The sequence below is a fragment of the Uranotaenia lowii genome, chromosome 1 (assembly GCF_029784155.1).
Source record: "Uranotaenia lowii strain MFRU-FL chromosome 1, ASM2978415v1, whole genome shotgun sequence".
NCBI lineage: Eukaryota > Metazoa > Arthropoda > Insecta > Diptera > Culicidae > Uranotaenia > Uranotaenia lowii.
The window spans coordinates 23,144,139-23,169,138 of NC_073691.1; the positions used below are offsets into that span (position 1 = coordinate 23,144,139).

General features: G+C 37.3%; 2 protein-coding genes and 1 long non-coding RNA gene across 3 annotated transcripts; all 3 read left to right on the top strand.

The window, feature by feature from the left end:
- Window positions 1-459: 459 nt before the first annotated feature.
- LOC129740073 (uncharacterized) lies at window positions 460-1,477 on the top strand. The gene is made up of 3 exons (XR_008736089.1): window positions 460-800; window positions 943-1,185; window positions 1,278-1,477. It is a non-coding gene; the product is annotated as an uncharacterized LOC129740073 (long non-coding RNA).
- Window positions 1,478-2,467: 990 nt separating this feature from the next.
- Window positions 2,468-8,168, top strand: LOC129738448 (ras-related protein Rab-40C). The gene is made up of 3 exons (XM_055729655.1): window positions 2,468-2,595; window positions 2,662-2,830; window positions 2,890-8,168. Exons 2-3 carry the CDS (start codon window positions 2,704-2,706, stop codon window positions 3,615-3,617), a joined length of 855 nt encoding a protein of 284 aa, XP_055585630.1. The 5' UTR covers window positions 2,468-2,595; window positions 2,662-2,703; the 3' UTR covers window positions 3,618-8,168.
- Window positions 8,169-13,695: 5,527 nt separating this feature from the next.
- LOC129758460 (uncharacterized) lies at window positions 13,696-15,027 on the top strand. The gene is made up of 2 exons (XM_055755965.1): window positions 13,696-13,895; window positions 14,253-15,027. Exons 1-2 carry the CDS (start codon window positions 13,696-13,698, stop codon window positions 15,025-15,027), a joined length of 975 nt encoding a protein of 324 aa, XP_055611940.1.
- The last annotated feature ends 9,973 nt before the right edge of the window (window positions 15,028-25,000 follow it).

The window sequence follows — 25,000 nt, forward strand, 5'->3', positions numbered from 1 at the left end:
CGGCGGGGCTCCGGGTTTTTGTTGCAACAGTCCGAAAATCAAAAGGGACCACAGCTGGAATTTCAATACGGTGCGTTCGGCACAATCCCGGTGCCGATCGCCATTTCGCGTTCCCAGGATCGGAACTAAATAAGTTCCATTTTAGGAAAAGTGTTAAATGTAGTGTCGAAATAAAGAGAAAAATCAATTGAAAGTGAACTTATTTTTGCAATCTATTCAATAATCGAACATTCTCTCTGGAATTGCAAAGAAAAACAATAAATATTGCAATTTCAGGTTCGGTGCGATCTTTTCCTCCGGTTTTTGCTAGAAAAGTGAGTAAAAATTGCGGCGGCTAAATTTTTCTCTCGTTTGCTAAAATTTTAGTTCGAAAAAATTGCTAAATTGATTGCTAAGATTTTAGCTGGTCAAATTTGAGCAAAATTTTGCTAATTTCCGGCCTCGAAAATTTTGTGTGTACACACAAAACTTTCGAGGCTCCACTTAGCAAAAATGAGCTGTTACTTTCCATTAGCAAAAATTTTTTTTTACTGTCGAGTTAGCACTTTCCCAAATTGTCGTGACTTTTGCTCAATTTGAGTAAAATTAACTAATTTACTACTAATTTTAGCATTTATAGTAGCATGGACTCAAACTTTTAGCCTGTGCCCAAACCGCGTTCTTTAAGTGCTCAAATTTTAGAAAGGCGACACAGGCGGGAACCTGTTAGATTATTCTTGTTTTCATTTTGCACCGCGCGCGGGTAAAACATTTTTGTTCTGCTCCTCAGTTTTTCGTCGTTTGGTTAGAATTTGGATTAGGTAAGTAGTACTGGTAGTACATACAATACTGGTAGATGCAATTAAAAGGAAAAATAGAGAAAATTTAGAAAGCTTCCGATACCTTCAATTCATGCAGATCCTCAAATCGGCATCGACTAATCAGGTTTCCGAACTTTTCCAGGATCAACAGCATCTCGTGGGAGGGAATGCTGCAGAAGTAGCCATTCTTCCTCAAGCGGAACGGTTACCGGTTCGGTAACTAGTGGAAAAATAGCGGAATCCTAACGCTGCACATACCGGTACGCGATACCGAGAAAGGAGGAGAAATGGTGAAGCGCAAAACCGAACCCGGAAGTAGCAGTAGTGGTTCCGCCGGGTTGTGTGTGTTGTTGACCTGTTTGGTGGTCAGTGTTTTTACTATCAGGTAACAAAAAAATAGACTGTCTAGCTATTATAGTTTTATTTCTATTCTTCTAATGATGAAATGCACTAAACTTAATTATTTCTGTTTTTCAGATTTCAGTGGTGAAGATTTAATAACCGCGATGATGGAATACACTTTTGGAAACCCGCAGAGTGATGCGAACGATAATAAAAAAGAAGATTAAAAAAAATCAAATCTCACTTTTTAATTTTTTGAAAATGAAAACCCTTCATTAAAAATAATTTAATTTTGGATTTCACTCAAATTCGAGCAAACGTTAGAAAAATAAATTTTGCTAAAATTTTAGCAAATAAAGGTTTTTGTTTGCTTGAAAATTAGTAAACATTCAGTCAGGACACATTTTGTTATTTTGCTAAAATTTTAGTAAAAATAAATTGCTAAATTGATTGCTAAGATTTTAGCTGGTCAAATTTGAGCAAAATTTTGCTAATTTTCGGCCTCGGAAATTTTGTGTGTAGTCTTCGTTACCAGTACATTGTTAGTTTAGTTAGAATTAGTATTATCAGTTATCGCATGGGTTAGATTAGGTTACCAAAGGTTAGGATTAGTTAGTATAGGTAGTATTGCAAGGTGGCCGGTATGTTTGTCTGAAAATCCGGTTATATTGTAATCCCTACTAAAAATCAAAACCATCAATCAACCTTTCTATCTCGCATTCTCCAAAAGCCGAGTTGAATTTAGCGCCACTCGAAAGTGACCCATGCGCCGCACAATAGCAAGTACTCTGCTGGCACAGCAGAGTACCTACAATTAGAATTGCAATAAACGGCCAGCAGATCACACGCATCTTTTTGTTCTGTGCTGTGTCGTCCCGTACCTAGCAATAAAGTTTCTAATTTGATCCGAACCGTCGCGTTATACATTTTTACTCGTTCGTTTGTAATATATATGTTCGTCTTGCCCAGCTAAATCGTTCGCATTAATTGTCTCCGAAAGTCCACATCCGTGAAAAAACAACAACGTTTGAGCTTATCTGTTCTATCTGTCAATAGGCTCATCATACCGTTAGCTTTGGCTGAGCCGAATCATGTCTGCTCAACTCCGACTTTCGCCTTTTCCGATCATAGACCATCCTCGCTGCTGTTAGCATACAAAATAAAAATAAGCGGACAAAGAGTATTGCCCTATGCAACGATAGAAATTATGACTCGTAGTGGCAAACTCTCTTTTTTAAGGTTTACCTCACAAGTTTCAGTATTCACAAAATTTAAAAAATAAATACAGTTAATCTTACAAAGTCAAATTCTTTAAGCAAACATTTTTAGAAATTTAACATGAAAATTTATCTTTATTCCTCCATTTTTCTAGACACCCCCAGAGAGAATAACATTCGGACCGAGCTCAAGCTTAATGGATAGAACCGGTCAACCGGTGACCGAAATAAGAATTGTAAGTTTAAGACCATTTTTATTTTCAAATGAATCCATCTAATACCCAATCTTCAATCTTTTCCAGTTTCCCATTTAAATCGACAAAATTGCACCTCCCAAACGAACGATGGCAAAGGAATACGACTATCTGTTAAAGGTTCTGCTGGTGGGCGACAGTGACGTCGGGAAGCACGAGATTCTCTCCGGACTGGAGGACGCCTCCTCGGAGAGCCCCTTCTGCAGCGGAAGTGGTGGTAAGCAAAACTAGTCGTCTCAAAGAATTTTCCATTGGATTTCAATAAATTCGTTTCAGCCGGTTACAAAACGACAACCATCCTATTGGACGGCAAACGGGTGAAGCTTCAAGTGTGGGACACATCCGGCCAAGGCCGGTTTTGTACAATAATCCGATCGTACTCGAGGGGCGCCCAGGGCATCATTCTGGTGTACGACATCACCAACAAGTGGAGCTTCGATGGTCTGAGTCGATGGCTGAAGGAAGTGGAAGAACATGCTCCCGGCGTTCCGAAAGTGCTCGTCGGCAATCGGTTGCATTTGGCGTTCAAACGGCAGGTTGCGGCGAAACAGGCCGAACTGTACGCCTCCCGGAACAAGATGGCATGTTTCGAGATTTCTCCGCTGTGTGATTTCAACATCCGGGAGTCGTTCTGTGAGCTGGCTCGGATGGCTCTGCACCGAAACGGGATGGAGCGGATCTGGCGCTCGAACAAGGTGCTCTCGCTGCAGGAACTTTGCTGCCGGACAATAGTGCGGAGAACTTCGGTATATGCCATCGATACCCTGCCACTACCACCTTCAGTTAAATCCTACCTTAAATCTTACGCCCTGACTTCGTCACAGTGTCTGAACATGACGAATCTGCACCACAACACGGCACCCGCTTCCAATGCCAAAAACCTCAAGTGCAAAACACCCACCGGCCACCTGCGGTTACCGAGGAGTTCGGCCGGCGGGATTGGGCTCGGCGGAAGCGTCAGCAGCGGCAACAGTTCGATGCGGAACAGCTGTGTGATATCCTGATTGGCGTCGGTGGTGGCCCGCCTTCGGAGGGTTTTCATCGGAGGCTATCGGAGGGGCCACCGTGGGGCAGCAGGAGGACGAAGACGGTGGTCCCGAGCAACGGGATCCGGAACCCTGGTCGGAACGAATGCCGGCGGAGCCAAAAGTGGCAGCGGCTGTTGTTTTTAGAAGGTTAGCATATTATTAGTTTTTATTTCTTGTTTTTATTTGCTATTGGTCATATTTTTCGGTTAATTTAATTTATATTTCGACGTTTATTATCTGCCGTTTTCCGAACGACTGTGGTTGTGCGTAAATGCCCGGGGAAAGTTTATCTATTTGAAGAAGCGTTTTAAAGTGACGATTGAGAATGTTTTGAATGCATTGATTGGAAATGAAGAAGTTTGTACTATTTCCGCAATCGGAAGCTCAATTACTCTACCTGTCTATTATTTATGCCATTTTTATGAATTCCAACATAATTTCTAGCTCTTTTTAAATTTTATTTATACATACAAATTCACATATATCCTTTTTCTATCAAGGGTTCCCGAATTTTGTTGTAAAATGTCAATAATAAAGAGTCAAAATTTGAAACTAACAAACTTGATGATAGAGGAGTGAAAATATCTACATTTTATTGAGAAAATTTGCTCAAAAATCATAGCAATATCATAAACTGACTTTTTTTTAGTTTTGATAGTGAAAAAAATGAGAAAATTTGGATCAATTAAAAAAAATTTCCAACTCCAGATTCAATAAGCAGGAACAATCAAGAAATGAGTTTTCTAAATTGAATCAAAAATCGAGAATCGAAAACCGTGAATTGTTGAATGTCGAGAAACAAGATTGAAAATATCGAGATCAAAAATAGAGAGTCGAGAATTGAATATCGCTGATTAGAAATCAACAATTGAGTGTCAGTAATTGAGAATAAATTTCACTAAAGAACAATAATCTGGAATCGAGAATCGAGAGTGGATCTTTGAGAATCGAGCATCGACATTGAGGAATCGCGAATCAAGATTCCAGAATAGTGCACGTGGAAATCGATTACCGAAAATCGGAAATTGAGAATCATGAATCACGTATTTTTTAATGTAGAATCGAAATTCAAGAATCAAGAATCTGAAATGTCGAGAATCAAGAATAAGGGGAACCAAGAATCAAGAGCTGAGTCTTGACAATCAAGAATCGGGAATCAAAATTTGAGAATCCAGAGTCTAGAATTCATAATCGGAAACTTGAGATAAAAAATCTAGAATCAAAAATCGAGAATCAAAAATCGAGAATAAAAACTCGAGAACTCAGAATCGAGAGTCGAGAATCGGAAATCGAAATTGGAAAATTGAGAATCAAGAATGAAGAATTGAGAATCAAAATTTGTGAATCTTAAATCGGAGGTCCAGTACTGTTAATCGGGGACTAGACATCGACAATCGAGAGTAGAGAATCGAGAATTGAGGGCCGAGAATCGAAAATCGGAAATGTGGAATCAAGAATCGTGAAACGTAAATCGAGTGCCGAGAATTAAAAATCGAGCAACGAGTATCGGGAATCAAGAATTGAGATTCGAAAATCGAGAATCGTGGATAGAGAATAGAGAATGATGAACCAAGAATGAAGAATCAAGAATCGAGAGTCAAGAAACAAGAAACGAGGATCAATAATCGAGAGTCGAGAATCGAAAAACGGCTGTCGGGAATCGAGAATTAAGAATCTAAAATCGAAAATCAAGAATCAAGTATCGAATATCGAGAATAAATAATCGTGAATCAAAATTTGAGAATCAGAAGTCGAGAATCAACAATTGAGAATTGAGAATACGAGAATCAAGAATCAAAAATCGAGGCTTGGAAATAGAAAGTCGTGAAACGAGACAAGAATGTCGAGAATCGAAAATCGAGAATTCAAAATCAGGATTCGAGAGTCGAGAATCGGGAGTTCAGGACTGAGAATCGGGAATTAGAATCAAAATCCGAAAAATTAAAATCTAGAATCAAGAATCGATAATCGAAAGTCAAGAATTGAGAATCCGGAATTAATAATCGGGAATAGGAATTTAGAATTAATATTCGAGGATTCAAACATCGAGAATTGCAAATCAAAAGCCGAGAATCGAGAAACTAGAACTGTGAGTTCTAAATAGAGAATCAGAAATTGTGAATCGAGGATGGAGCATCAAGAACCCTGAATTTAAAATCAAGTATCGAAATCCGAAAATCGAGAATAGCGAACCGAAATGTATGGATCGAAAATTGAAATCGTAAATCTGCAATCAAAAATCGAAAGTTCATATCCTAGAATTGGAAATTGGAATCGACAATCCATAATTGTGAATTGAGAATCAAGATTCAAGATGAGAAATCAAATAAATAAAAATTGAGACTGCTCAAAAGAGAATCGTAATCAAAAATTGCGAAAAAATAATTTAGATTTGCGAAATAATTATCGAAGTATGTTCAAAAATCTAATCGAGGATTGAGAACCGAGTATTTATAAAGGGGACTCAAATTTCAAGAATAAAGAATAAAGATAACAAATTTTAGTTTATGCGTTTAAAAAGTTGTTTTCAAAATTGAAATTGACATAGGTGAATAAACAGCGAGTCAGTTTTCAATAACAATCAAATATTCCTAATTTCTCAAAATTGAATTTCTCGACTTGCAAATTTTGATTATATTTCGATCAAATCTTTTGAAATTTTATAAACACAGAGAAATATGACACTCTTAACTCGGCAGTAATAAACAGAAGACGTTTTTCTCTAAAAATAATTACTATCACAAGGTAAATTCTACTCATATATACCTAATATATATATAAAAAAAAGTAAAACGAAATGCTACCGCGATCGGATAACACAATACCAAATACTAATTTATACCTTTACGATAAATTATTAAAAAAACAAATTTCGGAAAAAAAACAGCGGAATTGTTTTTTTTCTGTTAGATAGTTTTTGTTGAATCCAAACCGAACTTAACTTAACAAAACGACAAGGAGAAGAAATTTTTTTTTCTCTATCAGCGCAGGGCGCACTAAATTTGCAAAGTGGAAAGCGCTCAACAGCTCTTTTTTTTTAACTACCTTTGAAAATAATTTCTATCAAATTTTCCGTAAGTCGCAGATAAAAAAAAGTATTAAATCAACAAAGAAAAAACAAATTTCCGATAAAATTACGTCCAACTGACTCACCAGAACAAACAAATCATAACCTCCAATTACGTTTTCTCGAATACAGCAAACAAAGTAGAAAACTGACCGTTTTACAAAACGCAAATCTTACCTCACCTTATTGTGGAAAAAAGATAGAAGAAACACCACAATAATTTGTCCTTTTTTTCCGGCATATTTCGGACAAAATAAATGGTTTGATTGGGGCACAGGAAAAAAAATCACGTGGAAAAATTAGCTTAAATGAATGCGAATTTCATTCAGTGTGTTGCCATATCTAAGTTTTTTTTTATAAAGAAGTTTTCCCCTTAGAAGTTTTTCTCTGTTGTCGTCTAGTAGGTAAAAACTGTCGTTTGCGTTTAGACATAAGGTGAGAATCTCGACCTGTTTCTTCGGTTCTTTTGACTGTTTGGAATTTGACAAACAAAATAATTAATTCGAGAGAGAATCAAATGTGGTTCCGATTTGTTTGTTCGCGCTTTTTTTTAACTACCTACTCTAAAAATGTTAGTTCAACTTGAGTGTTTGTTCGTGTGTATGTGAGTGACTACTAGTTTTTTTTTTGAGGAAATATGTATATTAAAATAAGTCAATATATATTTAAATTATGAAACCGTGATATTTAATCACCGCTGACTGAAAAACGAGTTGTAAACGCCCAACAGACATGGATTTATTGAAAAAAAAAATAGAAACACAACAGAAAAAAACAATCCTATATTTAGAAGTGACATTATGATCCGTTTTTTTATGAATATGTCCTTTTGTAAACTGAAATGGATAGGAAATCTATACTTAGAGACTTTCACTGTATTACAAAAGAGAGGAAAAATACTTATCGACACAATAAACACATAACCTGGAACAGTAAATTACAATTAAAGTTCAGAACATTTAGGTTAATGTTTTCTCTCAGTCGCACCTACTCGTCAAATCTATAAACGAGTGTCAACATCATTTTCACGTAGGTACACAAATGGCAAACGCGCTCGATTTTTCTATTATAAATTTAAAATATGGATCACATTAAAAAGCATAATAAAATTAACACTTTCAAGTAAAGATTATTTGGTAGATACCGAAACAAACACTCACAATAAAGAGAAAAAAAGATCATAACACACAAAAAACGAACAAACTTTGTGCTATACCAAACCAATCTATCCCATGAAGCAGCAGCGTATGTAATCTGCAGTTTGTATTTGTAAATTGTATTTGAATCGTTAGGTAAGTTAGTTACATACTTATTATGTACGTACGTTAAGATGAAGAACACGTGACAATTAATCGGGAGTTGAGACAACTCCATTGTAAATATTGCATACAACAAATGAAATGAAACACAAAAACAACTCACATGCATTAACAAAAAAAAACAAATCAACAACAACAACACTACACTGAAAAGGAGAAACATTTCAAGAATAAACAGCTTAAAAATTATGAAAAAAAATATCGGTCGAGTGTTTGTGTTCAGTTGTATCCGAAACTATCCTTTTAGTTCGCCTAGTATAGAAATAAAAAAAAATTAAATTTGTGCTCCGAAAAATCGTAAAAGATTCTGGCATTTCTAAGTATTCCATATTGAAAGAATCATTTTTCTATATAACTCACAAGAATGCACATGCTTTTCAATTCTACCAATTTTTTTTTCTGTTCACATGGCTTTCCGTCTCGCTACATAACTTGATGAACATTCCTTAAATTCACTCGGTCTATGGCAACAGTCTTCAATTTCTCGGGCACTTGGTCTAACCACCTCGCTCGTTGCGCCCCTACTCGTCTGGTGCCTAACGGATTCGCAGCGAACACCGGTTTTGCAGGACAATAGTCCGGCATTCTCGCAACATGTCCTGCCCAGTGTATCCGTCCAGCCTTTGCCACCTTCTGGATACTGGGTTTGCCGTAGAGTCTCGCGAGCTCGTGGTTCAACACTCCATTCTCCTGCAGGCCGCCAAAGATGGTTCCACTGTTGTGGCAGCACTTTGGACAGTGGAAAGGAGAGACTTGGTGGTAGAACTTGGAATGCTTTATTGCCCTTCATCTAACTGTCTTTTTTACAAAAACCATTCCCATGGTTACTTTACTAATTGTTTATTAATTATGTGTATGTTGTTATTTGTCCCATCGATTGCTACGATTAAACAAATCTCAACACTCCTCCTCAACATACACATTCGCAGTCTCCTTACTGCCTTCGGCGACTCCTCCTGAAGATGAGCTGCTCCTCTTCAACGCACGTACGTATCTGGCTCGACGACCTTCCAATTGGCTCCTGGTCCGACGACCTTCCAGGATCCTTGATCCGACTGCCTTTCCTTTGTTTCCAGCTCGACACTCCACTTGGCTTCCGGTCCGACGGCTACCCAATAGCTCTGGCCCGATGGCCATGCATGCTCTTGCCTCGACGCTCTTCCTGCGGCTTGAAGCCTTTTCTACGCATTGGTGGCTTTCCTGAGGTCTGACGCCTCCCAGTGGTTCCAGTCCGACGACCTCCACTTGGCTTTCGGGTCCGACGACCTTCCATGGCCCCTGCTTGACGACCTTCCGTGGAATCCGCTCGCTAGTTCTCCACTGGCTCCTGGTCCGACGACCATCATCTGGTGCCTGACTTGACGACCTTCCATGATGCCGGCCCGCCAACCTTCCATGGCTTCTGGTTAGACGACCTACCAGTGCAGTGGTTCTGGCCCGACGACCGCATTTGTAGTTCCAGCCCAACGACCTTTATTGGTACCGGTTCGAAGACCTTGTTTGGTTCCAGCTCGACGCTCTTCTTTAGGCCCGACGCCTCGCCTATGGCACGACCACCTTCCTCTGACTCCCGGCTCGCCGACCTTCCAATGGATTCCGGTCAACTCGCAATGGCTCTCTTGGCACCTGACCGACGACCTTCCGTTTTTCCTGGCTTGTCGACCTTCTCCAGGCTTCCCGGCCCGACGACCTTCCAGTTGGCTTCTGATCCTGCAACCTGAAACGGTTAGCAATCGATTGAAAAAATAACAACGCTCGAATGCTCCGAGTGTGCGTAGGAAGTCCTCCTCGGGCAATATCCAGGTCTTGTCTAATGAGCGTCAGGTAGTGGTTACACTTTGTGCGAGGGCTCAGTTTTCTCGACCGCAGTTGCTTGTGGAGTCCATAGAAGGGCTGGTGTCGTTGTCTGCCTTCACCGGTGAGCCGAGATAGACAAAAACATCGACTAACTCCAGCTCGTCGCCGTCGATCCGTCGATCTCGGATCCGTATCCGGATCTCGGAACGTATCAATCATTAACCTCATCCTTACTACTTCGCGTTTCAGTTTGAACCATTCAGACGATTTCAACGGTTCGGACAGTTTGAACGATTCGGACAGTTCGGACTGGTTGAACAGTTCGAACGTTTCGGATGGTTCGAACGATTCGGACAGTTCGAACGGTTCGGACGGTTTAAACGGTTTGAACAGTTCGGATGTGTAGTATCCGTGAAAAGGAGTACCTCATGGGCCTCCCGCAGGGTTCATGTTTGAGTCCACATTAGTACAACTTTTACATTTTTTTTCTTTTTTATTTGTTTAAGCCTTCAAAATACTAAATTATGCACAGACTATTACAAACTAAGGATTATTCTTTAAAAGGTTAATTTCGACACGTTAACCCTTTCCTTCCCACGAGGTTTTTCACGTTTTAAAAATAGAAATATTCATTTACAGCTAATGTTCTAGAACAAAAGATGCATAATTGAGGCCTACTTTAATGATCCATTTGATAAATTTGGTTTTTGAGGTGGATCATATGTGCTCCATTGGGAAGATAACAACACATAGGGTGCAAATGAAAAACAGGAAATAATTGCAAAAAAACGTGGAATTTCATCACTTCATTGATCACAAACTAAAACGATCCTAATAGATAAAAAACTTCTTTGGTATTCGCATCCCTCGAAAGTCTATTTATTGGAATATTTGAAATTTTCATTTTTGCCTTGAACAATGGCCGCCATGACACTTTGCGCAAGGAAAACAAAACATGCCGTTTTTCGAGAAAATCACGAATTTTTACATATATTTCGAGACATGTGGTCATTTAAGCAAATGAAACAACAATCCTGAAGCGATTTTTTTGTTGACGAAATGATTTTCATGAGTACTGATAAGAAGCTTCACAAGAACAAAAGTACGTTTTGTTCCCAGTGTATCACCAGTGATCCACTTTACTTACTCAAAAATTTATATGTTTTAGTTGAAATCTAAGTAAACCATCATTTGATTCTGCTTGCATAAGCAACCTTCTGCACGTCAGTATTTTTATTTGAAAGAAATTATAAAAACTTGTCAAGTTATTGAACAACAAATGACGACTTGATTTAAATTCGAAAAAAATTCGACTTTTTTGCAGCTTTTGATCTGTCAAGCAAAACCTAGCGAACCGATTTTCTTCAAATTTCGTGCAATGTTTCTTCACTCATATCTACACATTCAGTGAAAAAATGGTGTTGATCCAAAGCGCCCAGTTTAAATGCGAGCTGTGCAAAGTTGTGGATCACCTGTGCTACCATGGGAAGGAAAGGGTTAAAATCGAAGTTGTCGCTCGTCTCATTGAATCTTCAGCATATCCAGATGGGATTGTAGAGTTCGTAAAGCGTGCGAAAAGGCGTGTTTTTTTTCTTTTTGATTCTCAGCTCATTTGTACTGTACATATTAATGAATGAGACCTAGATGTGACCCAGATAGATATTTTGCGATCGAATCAAAACCATTTAAACGCTTTTAAATGGTTTAAATATTTTGATTTCGTGTTAATTATAGCAGAAATTGTTGTTTTAAAAATATGAATTTATTACCGATAGATATGAAATAATGGTATGACTCATTGCGGACGTTTGAAAAAAAAAGGGAAGTTGGAAGATGTACATACAGTTGTATAATCCAATACGCCTTAGGTTATTTTTGATTCATATCAATAATACAATCCGATGAAAATGAACAGACACATGAACTGAACAAGAGCCTGTCCTTTAAAATAGATTATATAGTTTATGTATTAAAAGGCCGAATGCACTGAATGTTTTGATTTTTTGCTTGCAATAGTGAAAGTTCAAAAAAATAAACCACTTTCCATAATAAAAAGTGAGGAAATGCATTTTCTTGAAGAATTATCAGCTAAGAAGGTACACTAGAGCAAGTGAAAACGTTCAACATTTACAAAAAATAAATAAATTATTTTTTTTTTGTAGAGAAATGAATCCAACTTAGATGAAATTTCAGGGACTAGATAAGAGAAAATCGATGTTGAAAAACATGCGAAAAAAAATTCGCCTTGTCTCCCGGTGAGACTTGAACCCACATCTTGCGCCTCTCCGGGGCCCATGTATTAACATTCTACTACAGGAGACCAACCTGGCGTATGAATATTATACTGGTTGAGTGTCGATGTCTATCGGAATGAAGGGAATAGTTCTCCCATGTGATCATAATCATTTTTCTTGGTCTATTTCTATTCCCATCGTTTCATCTTACGGTAGTTGGAATCAAGTTTGGACATGCCGTGCCTAAAAATGTCCAAACTTGATTCCAACTACCGTAAGATGAAATGATGGGAATAGAAATAGACCAAGAAAAATGATTATGATCACATGGGAGAACTATTCCCTTCATTCCGATAGACATCGACACTCAACCAGTATAATATTCATACGCCAGGTTGGTCTCCTGTAGTAGAATGTTAATACATGGGCCCCGGAGAGGCGCAAGATGTGGGTTCAAGTCTCATCGGGAGACAAGGCGAATTTTTTTCGCATGTTTTTCAACATCGATTTTCTCTTATCTAGTCCCTGAAATTTCATTTAAGTTGGATTCATTTCTCTACAAAAAAAAAAAAGTTTCGCTGACTGAATGTTTGAGTCAAGACCCATCTCTGGGTCGCAATTTAAAAATATAAATAAATTATTTCTTCATCTTTAAATTGTTGGGCCCAATAAACAATCTGACTTAATACCTCCAACTTAAAAAAAATTCACTGAAAAACACATAATTCATTAACGTTCTTAACATGAAAAGTGTATTTTTGTTTTTTTTTTAATTTTTTTTTTATTTTGACTAAATACATAGAAAATTCTTTTGATCCGCTATGGGGGTCGGGCGCACTGGATTTTGACAGCTGAACAGAGTGAAGGAAAATGTAAACAAATGATGCATGGAAACAACATTTTTTAACGTAAAATTTTGAAACACCTGAAGAATTTTCACAAAAACTGGTGAAAGGGAAAGTTCGGAAAACTATTCAAGATTCTTTTTTTGCTTTTTTTGTTTTTTAAAACGTATTCTCAAGGTGAGTATTATGTGATTGAAGTCAGTGCTTTCAAATGGTATTAGAAAACAAGCTTTTTTAAAAAGTGAATTTATAAATGAAAAATTATCAGTTTTCAATTTTTTTCAACTTTATATTCATAAAAAATAGTTGAATAATCATATATAAGCGAGCTTTGGTTGTGTTAAGCCGTCAAGGTATCGTAAATTCGGCTTAAAAATTGATTAATTTTTTTAGGTTTTCTTTGTTATTTTTGGATTGATTCAGTTGAAAATAAGCACAAAGGTAAGTAAATTAATACAAAAATCAGCATTCATTATACAAAATTTATTATTATTTTTATATTAAACTATATGCTTCACTCAAAAAATGTACTTTTCATGTCTAATTAAATGAAGTTTGTTGTTTATATACCACGTGATACGTGAGGTGTTAAATAAACGGTTTTTGCAAGCGAACGAAACAGTTAAAGTCCTTTTCAAGGATCTCCGGGTGACTCATAAGATATTGTGTACGCGACCTAACTGGAGTTTACTCGTGACATTATACCGGACGACGAAGATTTGTTACTTTATTTCGATCATTGTGGATTATACATAACCGCCACAACTTGCATACAAGTTGCTGTCGGTCGTAATGGCGGAGCAGTGTCGAGAGCCTCCTGATAGGAGAGGGGGTAATAGTATGTCATATCCTGGATGGATGCTAGGACCAGATGACCTAGGCGAGACACGGATCCTACTAATGAGAGCCAAACCTAAACCAGACAAGAAAGGTGAAGAACGACTTCCTTCTAAACCTTTCATGATCGCTCAAACAATACAATTGACCGTTGGGTATCACGAAGCTTCCAAAATACACACTACAAAAGAAGGGCAAGGTAGTAGATATGTTTTTCGGACTTCCTCTAAAAGCATCTCGGAAAAACTAATGGGAATCAAAACTCTACTAGATGATACCGAGGTTGAAGTCATACCGCATCCCTCACTTAGTTTCGTCGAAGGTGTTTTGTTTGATCATGACACCATTGATGAGGATGAAAGTTTTATTTTGGAGCAATTAAAATCTCAAGGGGTTACAAAAGTGAGAAGGATAATTAAAAAAATCGGAGAAAAAAGGAAAAATACACCTCTTCTTATTTTGACATTCCAAGCTTCCAAACGCCCGGAATACATATTTATTGGCATGATCAGATCGAAAATTCGCCCGTACTATCCATCGCCCATGATTTGCTTCCGCTGTGCAGAATATGGACATGGAAAAAACAAATGCCCTACTGAAAACCCGGTTTGTTTGAAATGCTCTAAAATGCACACCCTTGAAGAAAATGAAACGTGCCAGAATGATCCATATTGTTTACACTGCCAAGGCAACCACTTTCCTATGGCTAGAGATTGTCCGAAATATAAAGAGGAAGCAGCAATAATCAAGCTGAAGGTCGACCAAGGTTTATCCTTCGGGGAAGCCCGAACCATCTTCAGGGATTCAATGAGGAATACAACGTTTAAAAGCATCGTACAACAACGTCTATCGACAGAAGTTGATGAAAAAGATCGCACTATCCAAATCCTTCGGGAAGAATTGGCCGCAGTCAAAAACGAACTACGAAAACTACAAGAAACGGTCACACAAAAATCGAATATGGTCAGTACCGATATGATCCGATCGAAGCAATCGTCAAACAAAACACGGTCATCATCCCCACGGGCACTTAGTATCAGTCCAACCACTGACTCGATTATGAAGCCTTCCGGTAGTGATAAAACCACTGAGCAATCACCAAGATTATCCCGCATAGATTCAAAAGGATCCTATACATCGAATAGATCATACCAGCAAAAAGCTAATCCACAACATAACCGAAATTTAAGTAAAAAAAGAACTACTACTCCTCCAAAACTTAATGCCAAAAAAGGGAAAACCAACGGACCCCCATTAAGTTGTGGTCCGTCTCCGATGGAACAATAATGGCCTCTCAACTTAACAAATCTCAAGATAGTTCAACCACCAACCTCACAGTAGTCTCTTCATCACAAAGTACCAATTCAAATAACGTTAAACAGAACACCTCGGCACAGGACCCCCTCTCTCACCAGCAGGTTGATTCCTCCCGTGATATTATGAAAAGTCCTCACTCGGCAGTCTTGCGTTTATCCTCAAGACCAGACGAGCAACCGGGACTGGAGCTTGAAGAAATGAATGAACCAACTCCAAATCAAACATCGATAAACAACATCTACAACACCCATATTAGGCGGATTCCAGCAACCAGGCATTTTCCAGTGCCAACTACCAGCCAAAATGAACAAGAAAATTATAATGAAGATATGGCAGGGGTTGGCACTGGAAGCCCGAGCAACCCTCAGGCAAGTATCTCTCGCACGATTCCATTCGAAACCCCTTCTGTCGCTTCTTCGTTTTCAAAACCAGACGAACGGACGAGATTAAGGAATAAGTGGACGGGAACAAGGATTACAGAACGTTATCCCACGGAATGGTTCGAGGTCCAGCATCACGATCTTCTGGAAGGTTCCATTTTTCCAAACAGGCGGATTCCAGCAACCAGGCATGTTCCAGTGCCAACTACCAGCCAAAATGAACAAGAGAATTATAGTAACGATATGGCAGGTGTTGGCACTGGAAGCCTGAGCACTCCTCAGGCAAGTACCCTCCATTCTTTTCCAACCACAAATCCTCCTGTCGCTTTTTCATTATCTATGCCAGACGAGGGGACGAGACAGAGTATCCAAACAAAGATTACTGAATGTTACCCTACGGAAAACTTCGATAACCAGCAATACGATCCTATGGAAGGTTCCAGTTTCACTATCAGGCGGATTCCAGCAACCAGGCATGTTCCAGTGCCAACTACCGGCCAAAATGAACAAGAGAATTATAGTAACGATATGGCAGGTGTTGGCACTGGAAGCCTGAGCACTCCTCAGGCAAGTATTTTTTGCACTATTCCATCCGCAAATCCCTCTGTCGCTTCTTCGTCCTCAGATATCACAGAGTTGCAACACAAGTCGTCCAATACTCTGGCCATCCAATGGAACATCAGCGGCCTGCGATCACATCGGGATGAACTCCAGGTTCTCATCGCCAGCTACCAACCTCACGTGGTGTGCTTACAAGAAACAAACCTATCCCCAAACAAAACGAATTCTAACATCTTAGGCCGAAACTACGAATTGCTTACTAGCTCATGCTCAACACACGGCAGACAAGGAGCTGGACTAGCTGTTAGATGCGGTACACCTTTTGAACGTCTTGTTATTCGAACTAATATCCAAGCTGTAGCCGCTCGGATCCACATTCCACTAGCTGTAACCATAGTATCTGTATATCTGTCTCCGAATGAAGATAACGCATCAACTAAGCTTAGAGAATTGATTGAGGAACTACCTAAACCTCTTCTACTCTTGGGTGACCTCAATGCACATCATCAAGCATGGGGTAGCCGAATCTCAACATCTTCATATGCAGCACGTAGAAGAGGAAGCGAAATAATGCATATTATTATAGACCATGATATGATTGTTCTGAATACCGAAACACACACGCGAATCAACCCAGCTACCGGGAAAACTCAAGCACTTGATGTCTCGTTATGCTCCCCCTGCGTTTCATCGAAGTTAAGATGGAAGGTCATATCAGATTGTTGTGGAAGTGATCACTTCCCGATCTTAATAAACTTTGCACAAAATTCGCCTGAACCAATCAAACAAAGAAATTGGATCTACGATAATGCAAACTGGCAGCTATATGAGGAATTGATTTCTGAAAACCTTCATCCCGACGAAGAAATAAGCGTTACTGAGTTTTCCAACCACATAATATCAGCAGCACAAAAATCCATTCCCAGATCCAGCGGAAAAGATGGCCCAAAATCAGTTCCTTGGTGGAACCAAGAAGTTGCCACTGCCATCAAAAACAGGCGAAAACACCTACGAGCGTTAAGAAAACTTAAGGAAGACGATGACAGAAAACAGGAAATTTTAGTCCAGTTCCACGAAGCACGTTCCATTTGCAGAAAGCTCATCAAAGATGCTAAGCAAAAAAGCTGGGAAGATTTTGTAGAAAGTATCAATCCTGAAACCTCTAGTAGGCAAATCTGGAACAACATTAACCGGTTGAGAGGCAAACGTCAACACTCTTCTATAATCCTAACTACACCCTCCGGTATTACTGATGACGCTCTACAAATTGCGGAGACACTAGCTGACGCATATGAAGATCGTTCTAAGCGCCCTGATAATACTAATCGTATTGACGAACTCCTACCATCTCGGTTATGTTCCGATCATTACAACCGTTCTGGGTCAACTAAACTATTTAACCAAGACTTCACATTAGAAGAACTTTTATGGGCTCTAGACCGATCCACAGGTCGAGCCACTGGATTAGATAATATTGGCTATCCATTATTGCAAAAATTGCCCATAAGTTCCAAGACATCTTTACTCAATTTATTCAACCGCCTTTGGCACAAAGGAGAATTTCCCGAGGAATGGAAAGAGGGGAAAATAATTCCTATCCCAAAACCAGACGGAGATTTAGATAAACCAGACGGATTTAGACCGATCTCTTTACTCAGCTGTTTCGGTAAAGTCTTCGAAAGGCTGATAAATCGTAGACTAATAACTGAACTGGAAGATAATCGACGAATTGATAATCGCCAACATGCTTTTCGAACTGGTCGTGGAGTGGACAGCTACTTTGCCGAACTTGAACCGTTGATAAAACCGGAAGAAGAAGAACATGTTGAATTAGTTTCATTAGATATATCGAAAGCATATGACACCACGGATCGTCTCTGTATTATTAAAACCCTGCAGAAGTGGAAAATCACAGGACGGTTACTTACAATGATTAATAACTTCCTCTGTAACAGATCCTTCCGAGTTATGGCAAATGGTACCCTTTCATCTAACAGGATTGCTGAAAACGGCTTACCACAGGGATCCATACTATCAGTTACATTATTTTTGGTTGCAATGCAACCAATTTTTAATGACATTCCACAGGACATCTCCATCCTACTTTACGCAGATGACGTTCTCCTCATTTCTAAAAGCATCTGTAACAAAACTGTCAGAAAAAAACTAAGAGCAGCGGTTAATAATGTAGTAAAATGGACATCCAAAGTGGGATTTTCAATAGCACCAAAGAAATCAAAGCTAATGCACATCTGTACCATGAAGCATCCCCGAAAAAAACGTGCGATAAAAATTGATAAAATACCAATACCCCGGGTCAGAAAGATGAATATCTTAGGTATCCTTGTAGACCAAAATCTTAACTTTTTACAACATTTCCAAATAATTAAAAAAAGTTGTCAACAAAGACTCAACATAATTCGAATACTGGGTCGAAATCTAATCAGGAGTAACCGGACCTTGCTTCTTAAAGCGGGAACTGCACTTGTTGTATCTAAAATCTTTTATGGCTTAGGCATCACAAGCCTCAACATTGATGGGATGAATCGAACGCTTACGACCAAATATAACGAACTAGTGCGATTAGCCTCTGGAGCGTTTCGATCCAGTCCTGTGGAATCTATCCTAGTCGAAGCTGGTTGCTTGCCCTTCCATTATCTGATGATTGAACGTTTGTCATCCTTATCGATACGATTATTAGAAAAAGATTTTATTTCTGAGAATCTTCCACTACATCATCGAGTCGAAAATTTGTTACATACGACTGCAAATTTGAATTTACCTGAAGTTGCCAAAGTGAAACATAACTGCCAACGCAAATGGTACTCATCAAATATAAATGTTGACCATCACATGCGTAAGCATATAAAAGCAGGCACAGCTAGCACGATTGTAGTTCCCGTATTTTATGATTTTATATCTAATTATAGCAACCACGTTCAAATTTACACAGATGGATCGAAGGAAGACAACAGTGTCGGAGCAGGCATCTTAAAAGGTGAACTTGGTGAAAGTTTCAGCCTTCCAGGTATATGTAGCGTTTTTTCGGCAGAGACATTTGCGCTGAAACATGCAGTTAATAATGCTGATCCAAACGAAAACACCATCTTTTTAACGGACTCTGCTAGCTGCATTGATGCAATTCAACTAGGAAATTCAAAAAACCCTTGGATTCAACAGCTCAGTACAATGTTGGCTAACAATAATTTCACTCTAGCCTGGGTTCCTGGGCATGCTGGTATACTGGGTAATGATAAAGCTGACTCTTTAGCAAAAGCAGGAAGAAATGAAACACCTTTAGTTATACCTCTCCCAGCCCAAGACATAAAACGCTTTGTTAAAGACAAAATAAGAGCTGAATGGGAACAAAATTGGTACGCTTCTTCAAATTTCCTGAGAAGGATTAAGAAATGTACCACTAAATGGAATGATCGCAGGAACGCTTCTGAACAGCGAGTCTTGAGTAGGTTAAGGATAGGACATACTCGATTAACTCATTCGTTCCTTTTTGAGAAAGATTCGCCACCTGTATGTCAATTCTGTGGAGTACGGACTTCTGTTCAACATATTCTCGTTGATTGTGATGGATATGACCAAGCCAGACGAGATCATAGAATAACCGGAGATATCAGTGGAATTCTACATAACGATTCATCGAAAGAAACAGCAATTATAAACTTCCTGAAAGCTATTGAAATGTTCGATAAGATTTAAGTTAGGATATCATTATGTAAATTAGCTTTTAAGAAACTTTAAGACACGAATGCCATGAAAATGGTAAAATGTCTTTAATAAAATAATAATAATAATGTCTAATTAAATAATTTTAAAACCATAATATCAACCAATCTTAGACATGCTAGTTATTTGTACTTGATGTAAAATTTTAAAAGAATCTCATTTTAAAAGTAACTGAATATTGAACCGATCGTTTGTTTTTTTTTCATATTTTTTTTGCCAAACATATTGTGAGGCCATATGAAATTGATTATCGGATGTGATGAAGCATTGTTCTTAAATAATTGAATATTTAATTACTGAACTTTTATCTATTCATTCCTGATAACTATTCTAACTTTTTCAAAACTTTTTAAGTGTTCGGAAATAAGATCATTTTTACGTTATTAAAATAACCAATTTGTAACCGAATGAACTTAGTTGAATGGACAACACAAACTGTAGCCTTCCATTCGCATATAGTCATTATTCACTTACTCGAACTACATCTTTGAGCTTAAAACATTTTATTTGAAATTTTTGGCTGCTGCAAAACTGTTAAAGTAAATAAATTAGAATACACCTAGGTCATTTGACCTTTATGTACATTCCAGAACGATTAAAGCGGTTCCGCTAGAGAATTAGTTTTGTGCTCATATGCATGTTTTGGTCAATGAAATCAGTGATTTTTATATGTTAAAAAATTTGGTAGTTTCTAATTTCAAAATTTTACCAAAAATCATTTTGCAACTAGTTATATCTCTTTTAACTTTTAGTGAAAAAAAACGGGGAGGGTTAAAGCAAAAATTCATCATAAAATAATGTTTTTTGTGGGGTTCCATAAAGCGATGAATTAAACATGCATTTTATTTTAAGCATCTGTAACTAGATAGTAGTATAAATTTTTAGAAACTATACGAAATTTGAATCTACTTACGTTGAACAACAAACTTGTAGAAAAAACGGACCAAAAAAACCTTTTTAAACTATTGAAATAACTGTTTGAAAAACCTAATAAATATGCTCACTTTGTTTACACTTGAGCTCACTCTGTTCGTAAAAATCACAGCTGGCAGCAGTGCAGCTGGACTGAAGCGAATTTTGTTGAAAAAATTTTTTTTTGATTGATATTCCAGTGGCAGCAAAATTAAAAAAAATTAAATATGATCTGAAAGTGAAAATAATATTAACTTCTATCGTTTCACATTGTGGAAAAAGCACAGAGAACAGACGTACAAGCTAGCCCACGGAAGTTGTGTAAAAATTCCAACCTCCTTCTTAAACCAATTTTTGTTTTTTGGCTGGGACACCAGATGTCTCCAAACACACGAAAGAGAACTGTCAAAACAAAACTGAGAAAAACAACAAAATGTGAGTCAGTTTTAAACAGGTCGAATGAGCTACTAGGCATGTTTCAAGAAAATTTCTGTTGGAGCTTCGTAACACATTCGTCATGTTGCATACAAAATGTATCCTTAAGTTTATTCGCTATTTTCTTCAAACTTGCAAGAAGTACTAAATGTTGAACAATGGGATGCAAATGTGATATGTGAATGAAACCCGCTTGAGATGCCTAGAATCAGTACTGCTGGGTGAGAATGATCGTCAAGATTGCTCTTATTTGACTGGGCATAGCCGATGCCTCCTCTAACTTAGATAATCGTTCAAGAAATGCGAAAGCTTGATCCAAAAGTTGTCAGTTATTTGTGCCGCAGTAGTACTAAAATAAGAATGTAAAATTTTGCCAAGTTAAAATTAGCTCTTAATAATCACATTTATCAAGCAATAAATTGAAGCCGTTCGTTTAACTAAGATATTGGTAAATTTATTCATGAGTTGATATACGATTACGCCGTTTCGAAAACTGAGTACTTAAAAGTTGATTGGTAACTTTTGAACGGCGCAACAGATGGCACTGTTTCCAGTCAATTTTTAACGTATTTTTCTGCTGATAGCTTTTGAATTTTTACACACTTTTCTGAAGATTTTTTGTTCGAGCTTGTACGTCTGTTCTCTGTGGAAAAAGTTCAAACGCGCTTTTTAGCCATGAAACATCTACCTTTTAAGAATTTCCTCTCCAAAATGATTCAGCTTTAAGTGCGAAATATCAGAAAGGGGTATTTCGTGTGTTGAACCTGAAGTGGATATTCGAAATTAATGTCTTTGTAAATTAAGGTCTTTTGCTTAAAACAGAATTCAGTAAAAGTGGATTATTGTGTTTTCACTTACCTCAATAAGCGCGACAAATGAACAGACTCCATGATATGCCCTATTAACACTTAGAAACATCTTTTTGCCAACATTTTTGAATATTTAACTTTCAACAAGAATTTGTTAAGAACTGATTTAGTCATGCAATATACGAAAATTGATTTGTTTTCAAAAATAACATATTTTTCTAAGATTTATAAAAGTTCAACTGTGGTAAAATCTATTTGCACATGCCCCGGTGTATCTGAATTAAAATTTAAATTTGAATTGAAGATTGAAATTAAAAAATAGAAGCAAGAGAAACTTTGGTAACTGTTACCCTTCTCGGCGCAAAAATCATCATTTTTAGGTTTTGTGTTATGTTTACATGCAAATTTTTAGAAAATATTCATACCACCGTCGAAGCATGAAAACTTTTTTTTGGATCCATTCAATTTTTGAAAGCCTGTTTTCTATCGATTGGCAATGAACAGGTAAGGTCAGGAAGTTGAAATCTTGAAATGTCTCAAAAGGACCCTAAGCGTAAGGCAAATTGCTGTGATTCAGCCGAATGACAAATTTTAAACATATTTTTTTTCCTTGAAAAAACCATTCTACTCCTTGATTCATTGAGTTACAGTTTATTCATATGAATTTAATTTGCACTTTTTGCTAAAACAAATAAAATATAGTAATTTGCAGTATAAAAAGGCGCTGGATTTCATAATATGACGAGTATTGTTTGGAATCACTTCAAGTTGTAACGTGTCATGTCTACAAGTTTTGTAAATGTAGAAAAAAAATATCAACATGATTTCAACAGAGGAAGGTATTTGGGTACGAGGTATGTTTCTATTTACAAACCTTTCTGCATTGCAGTGTGAAGAAGGAAGCGACAAAGGGAGTTCCATATAAATTGCGTTGTATAGCTTGAAAACTTACTAACCAATCAGGGCTTCCATACAAGTTTGTTGTAATAAATCGAGAACTTAACAAGCAAAAGGAAGAGAGGTTGTTTGGGTACGATTAATTTGAGACCCTCCCTTATTTCTGGGTGGAGTCGGAAAGAAGGATGCAAGTCCTTATTCATATTATATTTGGCATAATTTGGAAAACTTATCAGACAAATAAAGCAAAATGTTACGTCATTCAGATACAAAAACTGATTTTATAGTTGTTCGTTAGCACTTCTTGCATTGCAAGAGGGAAAGAGCTGGAAGTTCATATCATTAGAACATACATAATGAAATAATTAGAACTCTATGTAGCTTATAAAAACTGAGTTAAAGTTTCAGATCTTGAAAAACTAATTTCGAGATCAGTTCTAAGAAAAAACTATTAAAACATCTTTGTACTGAGGTTAGAACCTGCAGTTGCTGCTCTTTTTTAAAGCATTTGCTTCTAAGTTATGTTGAAATTTGATTTGAAACGCTGTCTAGGAAATAAAACTGAATTTCAAATATTTTAACAAGTTTAATAAATTTTTGGATGGTGTAGCAAAGCACACCAGGTCAGCTAGTACTAGGGTGATTTGCCAATCGTTGTCCTCTGCCCCATCGTTGCACAGGATGACTTAAATTGTCAATATTTCAGCCGTCTCTGATATTTTACCCAAAAATAATACTGAATCATGTTTATTGGAATACTTACTGATAAAATAAGGCTTTTTACGATATTTTCTGCTGCACATTAGGCATATAACGACAGTTTTACTTTTTCTTGTTTTTTTCGCGCGGTTTTTGTGCAAATTGTTAACCAAAACCTTAAGATTCCTTCAACGACAAATAAGGTTTCACGTCAGAAAAAAAATTTTTCGTATCGCTTTTCTTCATAAATCGTTTGTTGGACTATTTTGTGACCATGATTTCTTAAAAAAACCACGATCTCTATAGAAAATATCGGATTGTGCAACAATTGGGCCGCTCAACCTTCTCTTTTCCAATAATTGTACATCAATTTATTCTCTAGCTGGCTATATAACTAATACGTTTGATAAGATTCAATTATTAATTTACTGCATGCTACTGATAAAACTCTAATTGTCTTTTAGGGATTCAGGGAGGGTGGGGGGGGGGGTCTTTTAGGGATCTAGAGGGGGAGGGGTGATAGGTAAGGTGAATAATAGCTTGTAACTATTCGTTGATGTTGGTTACAAAATCTCATACGGATTTGTAACGTAGGTAGGAGGGGGAACGAAAATTATCGAGAATAACGTTACGTAATATTTGAACGGTCCCTGAATATGACATGTTTTCTTTTTCTGCTGGAAACACTACGTTTAAGAAGTGATTTTAGTGATTTCCGTTCTCTGGTCAACTGTTTTTCACTCAAAATTTTCATATTATTTACACGTAATGTTGATATTCATATATATTTTAACTTTAATATAAATACACTTTAAATATGATTTAAAAAAAAATAATGATGTTTCAAGCCTTGAGTGCCTTCCTTGTTCTATAAATTATATTATTTTAAAATTAATTATGACGAAAATTTCTTCATGGTTCAAAAAATATAGTTTTCTTATCGCTAAATCTTCAAAAATGGAAGTATTGAGTTTATTAAACTACATGAACATTTCAAAAGTAGCCTTAAGGCAATTAAACTGCCTTGCTTTTGAGGGACTACTTTTATATCAGATTTATTTTGAAGCCCTTCGTCCCGACCATTAACTCAAAATAAAAAGTTGAAATCTTTCGTCGGGTTAGACTCACTACTCAAAAACACAGCCATAACTTCGAGAAACTGAATTGGATCAAAACAGTTTTTCAGCTGAAATGTTATTGAAAAACATTTCAATGTGATGTGAATGTTTCATGAAGATTGATGAAATGCTACAGGAAGTATATTCATTACAAATTATCCTATTTTCACGTTAGAAATATTTTAATGAATTAAATTTTTTTATACAAAACTGCAAATCTTGGGCATAAATTAGTCGCAAAAAGTCCTTTTAAAATATTTTACGCGTTCAAAAACCTTTTAGTTCGTTTCAGGGAATGATTCAAAATTTCATGTTGCAAGGACATATAAAGAAATAGCTGATTACTGGGTAAACAAGGTCAAATAACATGAACATAGGTATGGTCTAGTCT

Bases quoted from the DNA above. Each gene is read 5' to 3' on its own strand.
- LOC129738448 (XM_055729655.1), top strand. From the start codon at position 2,704: ATGGCAAAGGAATACGACTATCTGTTAAAGGTTCTGCTGGTGGGCGAC. The intron at 2,831-2,889 runs GTAAGCAAAACT...AATTCGTTTCAG, and splicing joins CTTCTGCAGCGGAAGTGGTG to CCGGTTACAAAACGACAACC.
- LOC129758460 (XM_055755965.1), top strand. From the start codon at position 13,696: ATGGCGGAGCAGTGTCGAGAGCCTCCTGATAGGAGAGGGGGTAATAGT. The intron at 13,896-14,252 runs GTATCACGAAGC...TGGCATGATCAG, and splicing joins ACAATACAATTGACCGTTGG to ATCGAAAATTCGCCCGTACT.